The 16,666-nt window shown below is 48.5% G+C and overlaps 1 protein-coding gene across 1 annotated transcript; it reads left to right on the forward strand.

Annotated features, from left to right (window-relative positions):
* Window positions 1–130: 130 nt before the first annotated feature.
* Spag5 (sperm associated antigen 5) lies at window positions 131–16,346 on the forward strand. Its single transcript, XM_051158053.1, has 24 exons — window positions 131–265; window positions 481–633; window positions 2,883–3,850; window positions 3,956–4,133; window positions 6,471–6,545; window positions 6,803–6,895; window positions 6,969–7,103; window positions 7,264–7,383; window positions 7,636–7,728; window positions 7,815–7,928; window positions 8,191–8,284; window positions 8,517–8,664; window positions 8,747–8,849; window positions 9,015–9,148; window positions 9,337–9,478; window positions 14,060–14,171; window positions 14,414–14,500; window positions 14,759–14,879; window positions 14,980–15,091; window positions 15,440–15,520; window positions 15,632–15,787; window positions 15,868–15,942; window positions 16,044–16,124; window positions 16,274–16,346. Exons 1-24 carry the CDS (start codon window positions 215–217, stop codon window positions 16,343–16,345), a joined length of 3,498 nt encoding a protein of 1,165 aa, XP_051014010.1. The 5' UTR covers window positions 131–214; the 3' UTR covers window position 16,346.
* The last annotated feature ends 320 nt before the right edge of the window (window positions 16,347–16,666 follow it).

The raw sequence follows: 16,666 nt of genomic DNA on the forward strand, positions 1-16,666 counted from the left end.
TCCCCGCAGAGTCCACGGAGATGGATGTGCCTGCTGAAACCCCAAACGGTGGCGTTAGGCTTAGCGCTCAGAGGCCGGCGGGGGCGTGGCGGACGCAGGTCCCGCCCACCATACGTTGTCTGGCCCCGCAGCCAATCAGGAGGCGCGTATTGGGTTCAAATAGAGGCGGCGGGTGAATGTGGCAATTTCGACTTGGTCTGAAAAGTGATTGAAGATGTGGAGGGTGAAAACACTGAATCTAGGCTTGTCGCCTTCGCCCCAACCGGTGAGGAGAGGACTCCTGCGGACAGGACGTTACCAGGGCCGGGCACCAGCTGTGCCGAGGCCGATGACGTCCGGGTCCCCCCCCCCACCCCGAATGGGGCCGCGGAAGGCATTGTTAGCCTCGCGGCCTGGTCGTTTGCAGGAAAACACTCCCGGAGGGAGGAGGGGTGCACTTTGGCTGAGCCCCGGTTTTCTCACACTTGCTTTCTCTCTCAGGAAAAACCAGCCATGGGAACTTCTCTCCGAGAACAAGCTATGAGAACTCCTCTCCGAGAGCTTAAACTGCAGCCCGAGGTCCACACGGATTCAGGGAAAGGACCCCCCGTGTTCTCCTCGCTGACCCCATTCCTACGCAAGCTGGAGCTGAAGGTGAGATGCGCCGGGGCAGCTTCCCAACTGGGCTATTTGCCCAGGCTGAGTGCTCAGGGGAACAAAAGGCCAGGGCTGGAACGTAATTAATAACGATAATGAAGCCTTCTACTTGTGCGACATCCATTTACAGCTATTCAGGCCAACAGAGAGGTGCCCTGGGGTGGTTAAAAACGAATCCACTGAGAACCCGCGCTTCTATTTAGCTGTTGGTTTTTATTACCTCTTTTCCCGTTTGACCTTTACCAAATTCCTGAGAAATACTTAAACTGACTCATTTATGGAGAGAGATCTGTTTGACAGAAGTCTAAGACAGTGTCCATGCAGCCTAGAAGGTAGTTAGAATTTTCCTGTAGTCAGTACTTTAAAATATTACCTTACATAGCCGGGCATGGTGGCGCACGCCTTTAATCCCAGCACTCGGGAGGCAGAGGCAGGTGGATCGCTGTGAGTTCGAGGCCAGCTTGGTCTACAAAGCGAGTCCAGGATGGCCAAGGCTACACAGAGAAACCCGCTTCTCGAAAAACCAAAAAAAAAAAAAAAAGAAAGAAAAAAAAAATTACCTTGCAGAATTGCCTGTACAGAGCTGTACTTTAGTCAGAAGTATTTTCTATTATTATTGTTGTTGTTGTTATAATTACATTACTACTACTACCTACCACCACCACTACTACTAGCCAGTACTTTAAACTATTACTTTGTAGAATTGACTATGTGGAGCTATCCTTTATTTTTATTTATTTTTAAAGATTTATTTATTATTATGTATATAGGGTGCTCTGCTTACATGCACTCCTGCAAGCCAGAAGAGGGCGCCATATCACGTTACAGATGGTTAGGAGCCACCATGTGGTTGCTGGGAATTGAACTCAGGACCTTTGGAAGAGCAGGTGGCGCTCTTAACCACTGAGCCATCTCTCCAGCCCCTGGAGCTATACTTTAGTCAGAAGTGTTTTCTGTTATTATTACTGTTGTTGTTGGCCTTTCTGCTTGGATGGAAGGGTATCCTGGGACATGGAAGCCCAGGGACTACACAGCTCTGAGGTGGGACGGTGTCCTAATGGAAGGACATCCTGCAACACGGGAGCCCAAGAACTGCACAGCTCTGAGCGGAAGCTTCCTCAGGAGAGGTGTTGCAGCTCCCAGGGGAGGGTGTCCCCCAGCTGAGCTGTGCAGCTCAGGAGCCGCAGCCCCAACTCCACTTCTTCTCCTCTCTTCGTTGTTTCTTGGCGTCTTCTGAAGAAACAGTCATACCAGGCAGCAAATCTCTTTAAAGAGAATTATTAGAGGCATGACCCCAGGACTGGCTGCCTCTGCTCCTGGGAGAAGACAGGAGGGAACTGAGCAGACACAGCCTTTATCTAGGGTTTCTTGGGGGAGGAACTTCCTTGGGCAGAGATTTCCAGATAGAGGATTGGTGGCATTTCAGGGATTTGTGGGTTTTGGGGGAAGCTCAGGGATTGGTGGGGTTTGGTTGGGAGTTTTCATGTAAAGTTAGGATAATCTGGTATGGGTCCTATTGACAGAGAGGTCTGTTGGAGGGGCCTGGCCTCTGGAGCGCCTCAGGCAGGTGCCTGGCCACTTTACTGCCTTGAGAGTTTACAAAGTATGCAAAGTGTATAAAGGGAATCCAGGGCAGCTTGAGTCAGCCAACAGAGACAAGAGAGGAGGTGCTGCCACCACTGACAACTCCTGCTGAGGATGCATCACCTCTTTGACAGGAGCCGCCATTTTGACTTCTCCTGTGCAGTAGACTGGGGCAGGAAGGAGGGACTCTTGACAGCTCTTGGGTGGGAGGGTGGGATTGCTTTGGCCACTCAGGAACTATAAGAATTATTTTGGGGAGCCGGGCGGTGGTGGTGCACGCCTTTAATCCCAGCACTCGGGAGGCAGAGGCAGGCGGATCGCTGTGAGTTCGAGGCCAGCCTGGTCTACAGAGTGAGTCCAGGATGGCCAAGGCTACACAGAGAAAAACCCTGTCTCGAAAAAAAAAGAAAAAAGTGTTGTCTGCATCACCATATGTGTATGGGATGCGTAAGGATCCAAAGTGGCTTCCTAGCTTTCTTTTCCTCCTGGTGGTTCTGTGTAGTAACCAACAAGTAACTTCTTACTTCAGAAGAGATAATAAGGACCCTTTTTTTTTTTCTGAGTTTAGATATTACGATGTAACCACAATTAATATGTTGAGAATTGAATTGACTGCCTTAGTCAATTCCTTTTGGTTTTTTTTTGTTTTTTTTTTTTGGCAGGAAAGGCACGACAAGTCATCTCCAGTGGCTTTTATCAACCCCGAGAACTCACCTCCAGTGGATTTTATCAATACTGAGAACAGCTTCCTTTCAGAACATTTCAGCCATCCTTCAAAGCACATAGACACTTGTCAGCATGACTCAGATCCAATTCCTGAAAGCAGCTCTCCTCTCAGTACATCTGAGAAGGCGGTGGAAGCAGTGGATGACTTTGTAGGAGAACCAGTTGATGAAAGTGTAGTTAATACCATGGTTCTTTTACCCTTCCCATTGGAGCAGCCGCAAGACCTGATGCTTGAGGCTCCCTTAGATGCCGTAGGAGAGGCGGCACCTTGTATGGAAGACAGCTCTGCAGAAGTTGTTGCTCTTAAGCCTGAGCAACCTACATCTCAGGACCCTCCCTTAAGAAACAGTAACACTGAAGCACCTGAGGACCTAGAACCTTCTAAAAGTGTGATGAATTCCTCTGTGGCTTGGCTTTCTCCTTCAGCTATCTTGAGCAAAAACCTCCCCGTTGATCATGTAGATCCAGGGGAGGAAACTGTAGAGAGCAGAGTTATACAGGAAACAGAAGAGAGCTTTCCCACACTCCCTGAGGTGGTTGGATTGGGAGAGCAAGCACTTGGTGCAAGTGCAGAAGATGTCCCATCCTTCTCTCTGGCATCAAGTCTGGTAGAAATGGTACCCCAGGGAGCTCCAGGACCCACAATAGAAGATGCTGGTAGGACTCCTGGCTCAGATGCAGAGGCTTGGATGTCCCCATTGGCCTGGCTAGAAAAAGGTGTGACTATGTCGGTCATGCTGCAAAATCTGCGCCAGAGATTATCCTTTCCTCCTGTGGTTCAGGATGCTGCCGTTGGCAACACACCCCTCTCTACTTGTTCTGTGGCAACTTCCTTTACTCCTCCAGTACCGCCGGAAGTCGGCTCCAAAGACAGTACTTCAGAGGCAGAGCGCCTCCTCTTGGGGTAAGTGTCAACCTCCAGGCTTGTGCCTCCGGAGCTCCAACACTCTGGACCTGCCACTCGCATCTCTTCCCCTTGCTGTTGCCTTTTCTTCTTTTCCTGCGGTAGCTGTGGTCCTCCGGATCTGACTGCCTTATCCCGGCATGACTTAGAAGCGAACCTGTTGAACTCCATTGTCTTGCTGGAAGCTCTTTCTCACCAGCTACAAACCTGGAAGAGCCAGCTGACTGCCCCTTCCTGGGAAGCTCAAGACAGCAGCACTCAGACCGACAGCTCTCCTTGCAGGGTAAGACTCTTCTTCACAGAGCCTGGAGGATCCCAGTGGATCTTCTGCCTCAGAAATTAAGCTGGGAAGCTTCCAGAGGGAAAAGAGGGTGCCTTAAGCAGAGGCTCAGTCATAGAATATCTGTAAAAATTGAGGTCTTGAGCACCTGCTCAAGGTGCTCCCAGGATTTAGAAGGCTGAGGCAGGATGGCCTTAAATTGAAGGCCAGTCTGACCTACAGAGAGGATTTGAGGATAGCCTATCTTTTTAAAAAAGCTACAGATTGCTGGGTAGTGGTGGTACATGCCTTTAATTGTAAAAGTAACTCCCTCCCACCCCCCCACCCTAAGACAAGGTTTCTCTGTGTAATAGCCCTGGCTGTCCTGGAATTCGCTTTTAGTCCTGGCTGGCCTGGAACTCATAGAGATCCACCTGCCTCTGCCTCCCAAGTGCTGGCGTTAAAGGTGTCTACAAAGCGAGTCCAGGACAGCCAATGCTACACAGAGAACGAAAAACCAAACCAACCAACCAAACAAACAAATTAATTCTGTCGGTGGTGGTGCAGGCCTTTAATCCCAGCACTCCAGAGGCAGAGGCAGGCAGATCTTTTGTTTTGGTTCTTGCTGTTGTAAAATAGTGATAAAGAGCACTGTCCTAGAGTTCGCAAGCTGTGGCGTCACAGGTGTAGGAAGGAAGAGAGCAGTGTTGGGGAAAGGATGGAAAGTCTCAGCACGTGGCTGCAGTAACTAGTGACTGTATTGGAAGCGATGGGGCCCAAACCCTCTCTTCAGTTGCAAGGACTGTCGGCATAACTTTGCCTCCCTCTCCTCCCGCCCCAATCTGGAAACCATGGGCTCCTTGTTTCTCTAGCTGGCCAGTTTCTCTCCTGAAATTTCTTTGTATCTTTTTTCTTGTCCTTGGCCTCATTTCATGTCCCCAGATCTGCCCTCTATCCTTTTCCCCTGAAGCTGCCAGGTCCTTTGGGAGGTCACTGAAGCAGAAGCAGAGAAAGGAAATGACATCCCTTCAGCCATTTGCCATTACACTGCGTATCCTTACCACTTGGCTGCCTCTTCACATTAATTTCATCACCTGCCTGACTGCCCAGCTCTGAGCAGTGTGTGTGGCCTATGCAGGACTTGTGGGTACTCTGTGCTTTCCATACAATGCCCTAAGTAATGATTGCTTTGCTAGAGAAGAGAGCCGGAGCCATGAACTCCAAGAAACCTGACCTGAGGGTGGCTGGGCATGGTGGCACACGTCTTTAATTTCAGCACTCGGAGGCAGATCGCTGTGAGTTTTGAGGCCAGCCTGGTCTACAGAGTGAGTCCAGGACAGCCAAGGCTCCACAGAGAAACCCTGTCTCGAAAAACAAAGCAAAACAAACAAACAAACAAACAAACAAAAAAGCCAAAAGAACCCTGAGGGTGATATGGCTGCCTACTAAAATCTGAATGCCACTCAGTGCTTGGTGATCCAGCATTGCTGTTTCTGCGGTTACCCTGTTCTAATGTCTTCCTTTCTGCTGTAATGAAAGTTCCCAGCTGGGCGGTGGTGGCGCACGCCTTTTATCCCAGCACTCGGGTGGCAGAGGCAGGTGGATCGTTGTTGAATTTGAGGCCAGCCTGCTACCACACCCAGCTGCATCCAACTTTTTTTTTTTTTAAAGATTTATGATTTATACAGTGCTCTGTACACCTGCAGGCCAGAAGAGGGCACCAGATCATTATAGGTGGTTGTGAGCCACTGTGTGGTTGCTGGGAATTGAACTCAGGTCCTTTGGAAGAGCAGGCAGTGCTCTTAAGCTCTCAGCTATCTCTCTAGCCCTTTATCCAGCTCTTTTTTTTTTTTTAAAAAGATGATTTTATGTGTATGTGTGTGTGTGTGTGTGTGTATGGTACACCATATGTATGCAAGTACCTGCAGAGGCCAGAAGAAAGCATTTGATCAAGTGGAACTGGAGTTACAGATGGTTGTGAGCCACCTGATTTCAGTGTTGGGTACCAAACCCAGAGAAACTGAACCCGTGTCTTCCGGAAGGCAACAAGTGCTCTCAGCCACTGAGCCATCTCTCTAGCTTCACACCCAGGGTTTTTTTGTTGTTGTTGTTCTTCTTTTTTTAAAGGCTTATTTATTGGGTTGGAGAGATTAAGAACACTGTCTGAGCTGGGCGTGGTGGTCCTTATGTTTGTAAGGTATTCGGCCCTCTCTAGGGTCTCCTTTCTCCCTTGGCTTTATCTGGTTGGAGGTAATTTTCCCATCTCATATGAATGGTTCTTGTAACTCACTGGCTTGAAGGGATATGAGAGGCTGCTGGTGTATGTTATCCATCTAAAAAGAGGATTTATTCTTTGGCTAGGTCACTAAGACACCTCAACACCTTCAGGACAGCAAGGAGGTTAAACAGGCCCTGCTGCAAGCCAGGGATGTCATGGCAAGTATTGATTGAACTTATACCACTGCTGGGGGCCCTTGTGAAGATAAAAATTGGAGGATCCTGGGTGGTTAGGAGGTTAGTGGTACACAGCTGTGGCTGTGAAGGGAGCATCCCAAACGTTTACAAAAACATCTCACTATTAGAAACTTGGAATTTGGGGCATGGGGTAGTCAATGGCTTTTCCCTGCAGTGCTCCTTCATCTTGCTTGATGAATCTGTTTGATCTAGCCTTGCTACCTTCCCTCCCTCTCCAGCACTCATGGGTGCTAGTTTCTAGAGAACTGCTATCCTTGCTTCACCTGTCCCTGGCACACATGAAAGAAGACAGAAATGCAGTGAGTCGAGAGGTAAAGCATGGTGACAATGGGACCATAAGCAAGGAAGAAGGCACAAGCATAACGTCTCGTTCTTCCCTTGCAGTCTCGGCGTGCAGAAACCCTGGTTTCCTCCTGTTCTCATGTACTGAAGAGACTGAAGGCAAAGCTCCAGAGCCTCAGAACAGAAAGGGAGGAGGCAAGACGCCGAGAGGAAATGGCCCTGAAAGGGAAAGATGCGGTAAGGTGGCCAGCTGTTCCGGAATGTTCTGTAGGAATGGCTTGAGCTGTAGAACTGCCTGCCTTGGGGAACTCAGAGCTACCGAGGTCTCTAAGGTTATGGCTTTCTGTGCCATCTCTTCTGTTACATACCATGTCCTTGCAACCTTTTCCCTAAACAGGCAGAGGCAGTCCTGGAGGCTTTCCGTGCACATGCTAGCCAGCGCATCAACCGACTGGAACAGGATTTGACATCTATGCAGGAGTTCAGAAGCCTTCTACAGGAGGCCCAGACCCAACTGGTAATTGTGTTTTCCTTTTTTGAGACAGGATCTCACTGTATAGTTGAGAAGCTGCTATGTAGACCAGTCTGGCATTAAACTCACAGAGATCTGCCTATCTCTGTCTCCTGAGCACTGGGATTAAAGGTGTGTGCTACCACTCCCAACTCAACTTGTAATTTAAGGGCATTTTTGTTCTTGGGGGCTCATGATGGCACTAAGAAGATGGTTACATACTCGCACTTAGCTGCCTCCATAACTCTTCCCTTCCAGAGAGGGCTTCACACAGAGCAAGAGGAGCTGACTCAGCAGGCAGTGAGTCTGACTTCTGCCTTGCAGCAGGACTGGACATCCATCCAGCTGGATGTGAGTATTTGGGGCCATCACCACCACTCCCTTAGAGGCAAGTTCCTGTCCCTGAGTGTGCTCTACTGATCTGATTACTTCCGCAGTATAGGACATGGGCAGCTTTGCTGGGTCGGTCTCAAGAACTCACCAAGAAACTCACAGCCAAGAGCCGGCAGGCCCTTCATGATCGGGATGCTGCAGTTGAGGGGAAGAAGCAGGTGACTTGCAGTGGGGGGGTGCTTAGGCCTGCTTTCTCTCACTTCGCTTAGCTGTAAGATGGCGAGAACCCAGTTGTTTCCTTTGAGCCCAGCACCTTCACTTCAATAATTTGTCTTGTCCCCAGCTGTTCCTGGGGATCAGCTTCATTCTCTGCAGTGTTGCTGTTCTGGAAGTTTGCTTTATTATCCATAGTAAATGCTGCACTGAGTCCCGGGGTTCTTGACTCAGGAGGAAGTATAGCAAGGAAACTGTCTTTTCTAGGTTTCGAAGGAACTGGAACAAGTCTCTGCCTGTTTAGAGGACTGTAAAGGCCAAATAGAACAACTGAAGATGGAAAACAGTCGCCTTGTTGCAGGTGTGTGTGTGTGTGTGTGTGTGTGTGTAGGGGCATACAGTTAACCTGCTTGGTGTGTGTATGGCAGGAGAGTAAGGAGGTGCTATAAAACACTTGATTTGGGGCAAAATTGTAAGAGAGAGAGAGAGAGTGTGTGTGTGTGTGTGTGTGTGTGTGTGTGTGTGTGTGTATGTGTGTGTGTTGGGTTCTGGCTTAGTGACCACCAGGTGTCATTAGGATATTTTTGATCTAGATCTCTCGGCTCAGCTGCAGATCCTGACTAGCACAGACAGCCAACTAAAGGAACTACAGAGTCAGCATTCCCATTGTGTCCAGGACCTGGCCGTGAAGGAAGAGTTGCTGTGTCAACTTACCCAGAGCAACAAGGAGCAGGCTGCTCAGTGAGTTCCTGTCGGGTAATTATGGCAATAGAGAGACCCAGCACGAAGGCCTGAGTGGGATCTAATAGATGGTCTTTGGCAGATGGCAAAAGGAAGAAATGGAACTGAAACACACACAAGCAAAGCTGCAGCATCAGCAGGCTGTGCTGGCTAAGGAGGTACAGGACCTAAAGGAGACCCTGGAGGTAAGCAAGCCAGCCTGGAGCCGAGCTCAGGGCGAGACCCTCGCCTGCTGGGGTGAGACTGCACTGGAGAAAACCTCTGTCCCAGGTGCTAAAGTTCCCTCTCCTTTCCCTCCCTCCCTCCTTCCCTTCCTCCTTCCCTCCATTCTCCTTCTCTCATCTTTCCAGTTTGCAGATCAAGAGAGTCAAGTTGTTCACCTAGAGCTGGGCCAGATGGAGTGTCAGTTGAAAAGCACACTACAAGTGCTGCGGGAACGCAGCCTGCAGTGCGAGACCCTCAAGGACACTGTGGAGAGCCTCAAGTAAGAGTGCTGCCTCTCTGTGCTCTGCACAGTGCTGCTTTCCCCCACTAACCCTTCTAGAAGCCAGAGGCTCCCTGAAGAGAGAATCATGGGAGTGTTGAGCCTCTTTCCTAGAGCATGAGGGGCCTGGGAGGAGTGTTCCGAGGACGTACCTCATCTTTGTTCACCTTTGGGATCCCAAATTTCAGGGCTGAGCTGGCCAGCACCATCACAGAGCATGAGAAACAGGCCCAGGCGAAGACACACAAGCAGTCTCAAGAGCTGCAGCTGCTGACGGAGCAGCTGCAGAGTCTCACCCTCTTCTTAAAGGCAAAACTAAAGGACAACAGGGTAGGACACTGGGTTTCCTTCCCATACCATTCTCTCTTGTTTCCTTTTTCTTTGCCTTTTTAGTTCTGCAAATTGAACTTAGGGCCTCACACATTCAAGCAGACAGTCTATCGCTGAGCCTTATTTTTTCTTTTTTAAGATTTTGTTGTCTTTTTATTCGTGGTTATGTGTATGTCCAGGCGAATGTATGCTGCATGTATGCAGGTGCCTGTGGGCATTGGATTCCCTGGAACTGGAGTTACTGGGCCTTGTGAAGTGTGCATGTGGGTGCCAGTAACTGTATGAGCTAGGGTCCTCTGGGAGAGCAGAAAAACTTTTGGTTTTTCCAGACAGGGTTTCTCTGTGTAGCCTTGGCCATCCTGGACTCACTTTGTAGACCAGGCTGTCCTCGAACTCACAGAGATCCACCTGCCTCTGCCTCCCGAGTGCTGGGATTAAAGGCGTGCACCACCACGCCCGGCTCACCCTCAGGAACTCTTTAGCCTGTCACCTTCTCCTGCCCTCTAATGGTAAGCCTATTTCTCTAGCTATGCTACTTATGTTGGGGTGTACTTTCTTATCTATTTTATTTGGGTTCTTTTACCCATCACCCTTCTAACCCCCAGCACTCGGTAGGGAGAGAAAGAAGGTTGGGAGGGAAAGGGGGTGCAGACCTATAGCCTGCTTCCTGCTGATTACCTCGAGGTAATATCCAGCGGTCCAGCAAACCAGCAATCCAGCAATAGCAAACACAGCAGCAGGAGAGACCAGCAGCAACAGGGGAAGTAGCAGCTGCCACAGGCCCTCTGGGGCTCTCCAATTTATCCCTTCTCCAGGATGCCCAGCATTAATAAACTGCCTGCAGCTGGCAAAGATCACCCCCTGCTAGTACATGAGGCAAATCATAATCACCTGCTGTGGAGCAGCCTCTTATCCCTCACCTGGGATTAAAACAAAAACTTAGTCACATGACATAACTGGATTTTTTTTTTTTTTAAAATAACCTTTTTTTTTTTATTCTTATTTTATGTACGTTGGTGTTCTGCCTGTATGTATGTCTGTGTGAAGGTGTCAAATCCCCTGGAACAGGAGTTACAGACAGTTGTGAGCTGCTTTGTGGGTGCCGGGATTTGAACCTAGGTCCTTTGGAAGAGCAGCCAGTGCTCTCAACAGCTGAGCCATCACTCCAGCTCCCCTGGATTTTTAAAGAAACCAAAATTCCCCCTCTTCAGATCTAGCCAGTGCTCAGCACATTCTCCACAGTTGTGTGGAGAGCGGGGACTGACTCTGACATGAACTCTGGTCTCTGGTGTCCCCTATTTGACCACTTCCCTTGATGGGGAGGCCTGGTGCCACTCAGGAAGGGGAAGCAGGCTACCAGGATGAGACCTGATAAGCTGTGACCATATGGTGGGGGAGGAGGTCTCTTTCTGTCACAGGTCTAGGGGAGGGAAATAGGGTAAGAGAGAGGGAGGGAGGAACGGGAAGATAAAAGTGAGGGGACAACAATTGAGATATAATCTAAATAAATTACTTAAATTATTAAAAAAAAAAAAAAAGGAGAAGAAAGCACAGTTCTCACTACACGCTTAGATATAACACACATCTCATTTCCATTCACACCTGGCCTCTGGACTTTTCTATATCCATTCTCTTCTTTTTTTAATTGGAAATCCTTTCTTCTTTTCTATGAAAATTCTCCCAAATTCACCTACCAGAGAACGTCTGAGATCATGTGGACTCCATGGTTTCCTCTTATGTTCCTGACACACTTTTCTCTTTAGGTGCTTGTATTAACTTTCCTTCGGTATCAGTGTTTAAAGAAAGAAATTTAGCCTTGCTTTCTTTGGCTTCTCCATGGTATACACTAAACAATAAGTCGTTGATACTATTCAGTATTTAGAATTAATTAGTTTATTCAATAGTTACAACCAAGATCATCTTCTCTAGCTGGGGGCTGAGCACAGAAAATGCTCAAAGTCCTGCAGTGTTGCAGGAAAGACAGAGTTGTAAAGTTGTCATTGTGACTTACGATCTGCATGGACTACTGTGCGAACTTAAAGGAGGGCCATTATTACCTTTGAGAATTAGGGTGTCTCCTCAAAGCAGGTGGCTGACCCTGGCAGTCAAGGTTTAGAAGGGTGGGCACGTAAGAAAACCCACCACCCAGAGGTACCATAAAAACTACATGTAGAAAGTTATGCACAAAGTTATGTGTACTTTTTTTTTTTGGTAGTGTCTAACTCAGCAAGACTTGGTTGAGTTCTGAGATTATAGGGTGAACAAGGCCTTCTTTATTGAGACTGTGGCTGTTTGGGGGCATAGGTAGTCAGTTTTTATGACTGAGTGTAGGAAGTAAATGGGGCAAGGCTGGAGATAAGTCTGGGAAAGTGGATGGGCCACATTTTGAAGGCTTGAACTAATAATAATGCTAGGCATAGCAGAGTATAGAGGAGGCAATGAATTGCATGAGTGCAGACAATGCTTAAGGACTTGGAGTTGGAGAGATGGGTCCATTAGTAAAATGTTTGCCATGCAGGCAAGATGGGGGGGAGCTTGGCTCAGCAGACTTAACTGTGTTTATGAACTCGTTGTTGTTGTTGAGACAGCCTTGAACTCATGTCGATTCGCCTGCCTTTGCCTCCCAAGTGCTGGGATTAAAGGCATGTGCCACCATGCCTGGCTTATTTATGAACTCTTAAATAAGAGAGCTTGCCTCAGCCACATGTGATGGTGTATGCCTTTAATTGCAGCACTTGGGAGGCAGAGCTAGGTGGGTCTCTGAGACCAGGCCAGCCTGGTCCACAAAAGGAGCCCAAGATAGCCAAAGCCATACAGAGAAACCCTGCCTCAAAAAACAAAAAACAACCCCCCCACCCCCACAAAAAAAGGAAAGTGGGGAAGAGGGTGTAGAAGAAACTGAACTTGATGACTGATGTAGAAGCAGAAGAGTGACTGACTGAAAGTCATAAAATTATTAGAAAGTGACTCTGGCATCTAGAAGTGGCCTGGCTAACTTTTCCCATATCATAAATGTTTTGCCTTTGTGGGCATATGGCGCTGTCTCAACTACTCAGCTCTGCCATACAGCTTAAGAGCACACTAAAGGAATGAGTCCTCCTGAAACATTGCAGAAGCCACTGGCAGGCTACCATCTGCTGCCTGCAATGATCTAGAACAGCAAATACTGAACTGGAAACAAGTTTTCAAGAGAGTAAAACAGAAAATGTTGAACTTAACTTTATACATGCTAGGGTTTTTGTTTTTGTTTTTTTGAGACAGGGTTTCCCTGTATAGCCTTGGTTGCCCTGGACTCTCTTTGTAGACTAAGATGTATACACTAGTTTTTAATGTAGAACATTCTGGTGCATTTCTGTTTTCTTTGGGCCTAGAGACTGGGAAGAAGTCCAGTTGAGTGAAAGGGATTAAAGAGCCATTCATGTGGAAATGATGGTCTGAAGGGAATGTTTTTGTAGAGTTCTAGAAGCAACGCAGTCTGGGTGGACATAGAGGCTTTGTTTTGTTTTTTGTTTTTTTAAAAAGGGCGGAGGACTGAACCCTAAGTGGTGCGTGAAATTCAAGTGTTAAGGAGAGACCTGTGAGTTGAGAAGAGAAACATCTCTAGGGGCCTGTCCCTGGAGGAAGGTCATGATCCAAGGTCATGACTCAGAAGGAAAAGTTTCCAGAAGTGCCTGATGATCAGTATCAAACAGGCCCAGTAGAGTAGAAGCTAGGGAGTCCCCGCTGCATTTGACAGTAAGGATGCCAGCTTGGAGAGACCGCTCCGTGGTTAAGAGCACAACTATTCTTGCAAAGGGCGTGAGCTGCTTATTCCCAGCACCCACTTCTGACAGCTCACAGCTGCCTGTAATCCAGCTTCAGGGGAGCTGGCATCCCTCTGTCCTCACTCTTACGCACGGACACACATGCGCAGAAATTAGTAATAATAATAAAAATGTTTTGCAGCTGGGCGTGGTGGCGCACCCCTTTAATCCCAGCACTCAGGAGGCAGAGGCAAGAGGATCACTGTGAGTTTGAGGACAGCCTGGTCTACACAGAGAGACCCTGTCTCGAAAAACCAGAAAAACCCAAACAAACAAAAATGTTTTAGGGCTGGGTGTGGTGGCGCATGCCTTTAATCCCAGCACTCAGGAGATAGAGGCTGTGAGTTTGAGGCCAGCCTGGTCTACAAATCAAGTCTAGGACAGCCAAGGCTACTACACAGAGAGACTTTGTCTCAAAAAACCAAACAAACAAAAAAAGAGAATGTTTTAAAAAAGAAAGTAAGGATGCCAGTGGTGAACTACTGACAAGAACTTTGGCTGCCAAGTCATAGGTAGTTAGGAAAGGATTACAAGCCTTTTCCTTCCTTCCTCCCTCTTCATTAAATATAAGAGAAAGGACAATAATGATAGCTAAAAGACTTAAAGGTTTGGTTCTTTTATTTTCAAATTATTGCTGTTTTGGTGGGAGCATGTTCAGGGAAAGGCTGGAGACCCGTAAGGTAGAGTGGAAGCTCTCCCATCTCACCCTGTGAGAGTCGGGGCACCTAAGGGACAGCCAGACAGTTGATTATTATTATTTTTTCTCCTTTGTCTTTAGGCTGAATCAGAGATTGTTCTGCCCAGCACAGCCTGTGCTCCAACCCAGGAACACCCTCTGCCTGATGACTGTGCCATTTCAGAACAGGTCCTGACAGCAGCAGCAGACAAAGGTTAATGACCTTGGGGTCTAAGAGAAGGGAAAATGACCCTGATGCTGATCTCAGCTGGCTCAGATGTACACTGCTGACATGTCTGTCTGACCCCATTCTGATGTGGCAGACCCCTGATTGAGTCACCAGAGAGACCCTTCCTGTGGTTGTGGTTTTGTTTTTTTAGAGGTGGGGTGTCACGTAGCTCAGGACAGCCTTGAATTTCTGTGTGGCTGAACATACCTGGTTTGTTTTTGCTTCAGCACCGGAACCAGCTCCTGTGCCGCTGCTTGGAAGTGCTAAGAGTGCTTTCACCCGGGTAGCCTCGGCAGCTTCCCTTCAGCCTGCAGGTTAGGATGGGCCCCAGGGACCGTGCCTCATTTCTCAGAGATCTGGTAATGATGATCAGAGACAAAGGCAGTGAGGAGCGCTTTGCTCTAAAAACCTCAATTCCACTTGGGCTCATTTTATTTCTGTCTCTTGGGATCTGCAATGTTCCGGATATTTCAACTTTGTGGGTGGGGAAGATAAAGTTGTGGAAATGGTGGTTGCCTACCCTGTCCTTCTAGGCAGAAAGGCTGGTACTTCTATCGAGGACTCTGTTTCAGAGACCCCAGACCTGGAGACGAGCCTGGCAGAAATGAGGGCTATGCTACAGGACCTTCGGAGTCTGTGCTCCCTGCTGCAAGAGTCTAAAGAAGAAGCCGTCGGGGTCCTGCAGAGAAAGATGTGAGTGGTGCACGGTGTTCATGGCGGCGGTGATGAGACAGCCCCTCATGCCAAGGGCAGACAGCATACAGGAATGATGCCAGATCCTTCCCTCCCACAGCTGTGAACTGCAGACTAGACTACAGGCCCAAGAAGAAGAGCATCAGGAAGCCCAGAAGGCAAAGGATGCAGACATGGAGAAGCTGAACCAGGCCTTGTGCTTGTGCTACAAAGTGAAGGAGGGATCTAAAAGTGGGGCGATAAAGAACTGGGGCAGCTCCCGGCCCACTGGGACCCACTGTCTAGGAATCTAGGCAGTGGGGGGGGGTTTCCAACTTCTGCCCTAGTTCTACCCTTTTGGGGTCAGACATTTCATATCTGAGAGTTAGCTCTGGGTTGACCAAGCAGACCCAGAAGAAAAGCCCAGAACTGAAACCAAGATGTGCTATGCTTGACTTGGTCCTGAATAAGGATAGGAGCTAGTCCCCAGGGCTGAGCGTGGCTCAGGCATCTGTCGTGCCCTATGACAAGGGCTGAAAACAAGTTAGCCCTTCTTCAGTGCGCCTCTCTTTTCTTCACAGAATGAAAAGGAGCTCCAGGAAGTGATTCAGAAGCAGAATGAGAAAATCCTGGGGCAGATAGACAAGAGTGGCGAGCTCATAGTATGTCGCTCATGATGTTATGATGTGGCCTCTGCTTCTCTCACATGATGGGGGAAGGAGAGAAAGGATCCCCCAGTGGTGCTGTTGGGTTACCTCTGCTCTTGTTCCCAGAGTCTCAGGGAGGAGGTGACCCAGCTCACACGTTTACTTCGGCATGCGGAGACAGAGACTAAAGTGCTCCAGGAAGCCCTGGAAGGCCAGCTGGACGGCAGCTGTCAGCCGATGGCCACTAGCTGGATCCAGGAAAAAGTGTCTCTCTCACAGGAGGTAAGTCAGAGTTAACAAAGAATGTGTGCAAATAAAGGGGACCCCAGGCCACGACCCTATTAATGTGGACATATTTATAGGTGGACAAGCTGAGGGCCATGTTCCTGGAGATGAAAAATGAGAACGCAAAGCTGGTAGCCAAGTATCAGAGCCATGTAAGGAACTGTGTTTTCTCCCACAACAAGCAAGCACCTTGCCTGTCGGCTTTAGCTACGTGCTTTTAATTTGGGGTTTATGAAGCCTATTTGCATTTTAGAGGACCATCCTGGAGGAGAACCTTCGGCGATCTGACACAGAGCTCAAGAAACTCGACGACACTATTCAGCATATCTACAAGGTAAGAGTGAGGGAGGTACCAGGGCCCAGCCACAGGAGGAGCCAAGGACCACAGCTCTGGTCCTCAGCTTGTGCGACTTCTTACAGCAGCTTCTGTTTTTCTCTCCTCCAGGCCTATAACTCAGAACTGTTTTCTCTGTCTCTTCCCAGATTCTACTGTCTGTCCCAGAGGTAGTGAAGAGCTGCAAGGAGCTACACGGATTGCTAGACTTTCTGAGCTAAGAAACTGGAAAGAATGGAATGTAGTGGTGTGTACCTGTAGTTGCAGCTACTCCTGAGACCAAGACAGGAGGACTGTGTAATCCCAGGGGTTCAAGACTGATGTGGACAACACAGCAAAGCCCTGAAAGCTGAATTCCATTTTACTCCTGTTTCCTTCAGGACCCCTCACCCCCAATAACAGGACCAATTGGCATATGTTTTATGCTATTTAAATAAAGTGCATTTAATGTAGTGTTTCCAGTCCACTGAATCTTGTTTTCGGGGTAGGAGTGGGCAGATGAACTCAGGGAGGCAGCTCAGCCCTGCAGTTTAGGCACCCTT

Source organism: Acomys russatus, chromosome 16 (genome assembly GCF_903995435.1).
Source record: "Acomys russatus chromosome 16, mAcoRus1.1, whole genome shotgun sequence".
Classification (NCBI taxonomy): domain Eukaryota; kingdom Metazoa; phylum Chordata; class Mammalia; order Rodentia; family Muridae; genus Acomys; species Acomys russatus.

Coding starts and splice junctions, on each gene's coding strand:
- Spag5 (XM_051158053.1), top strand. CDS start 215: ATGTGGAGGGTGAAAACACTGAATCTAGGCTTGTCGCCTTCGCCCCAA. Junction 8,285..8,516: donor AAACAGTCGCCTTGTTGCAG/GTGTGTGTGTGT, acceptor TTTTTGATCTAG/ATCTCTCGGCTCAGCTGCAG. Junction 8,665..8,746: donor AACAAGGAGCAGGCTGCTCA/GTGAGTTCCTGT, acceptor GGTCTTTGGCAG/ATGGCAAAAGGAAGAAATGG.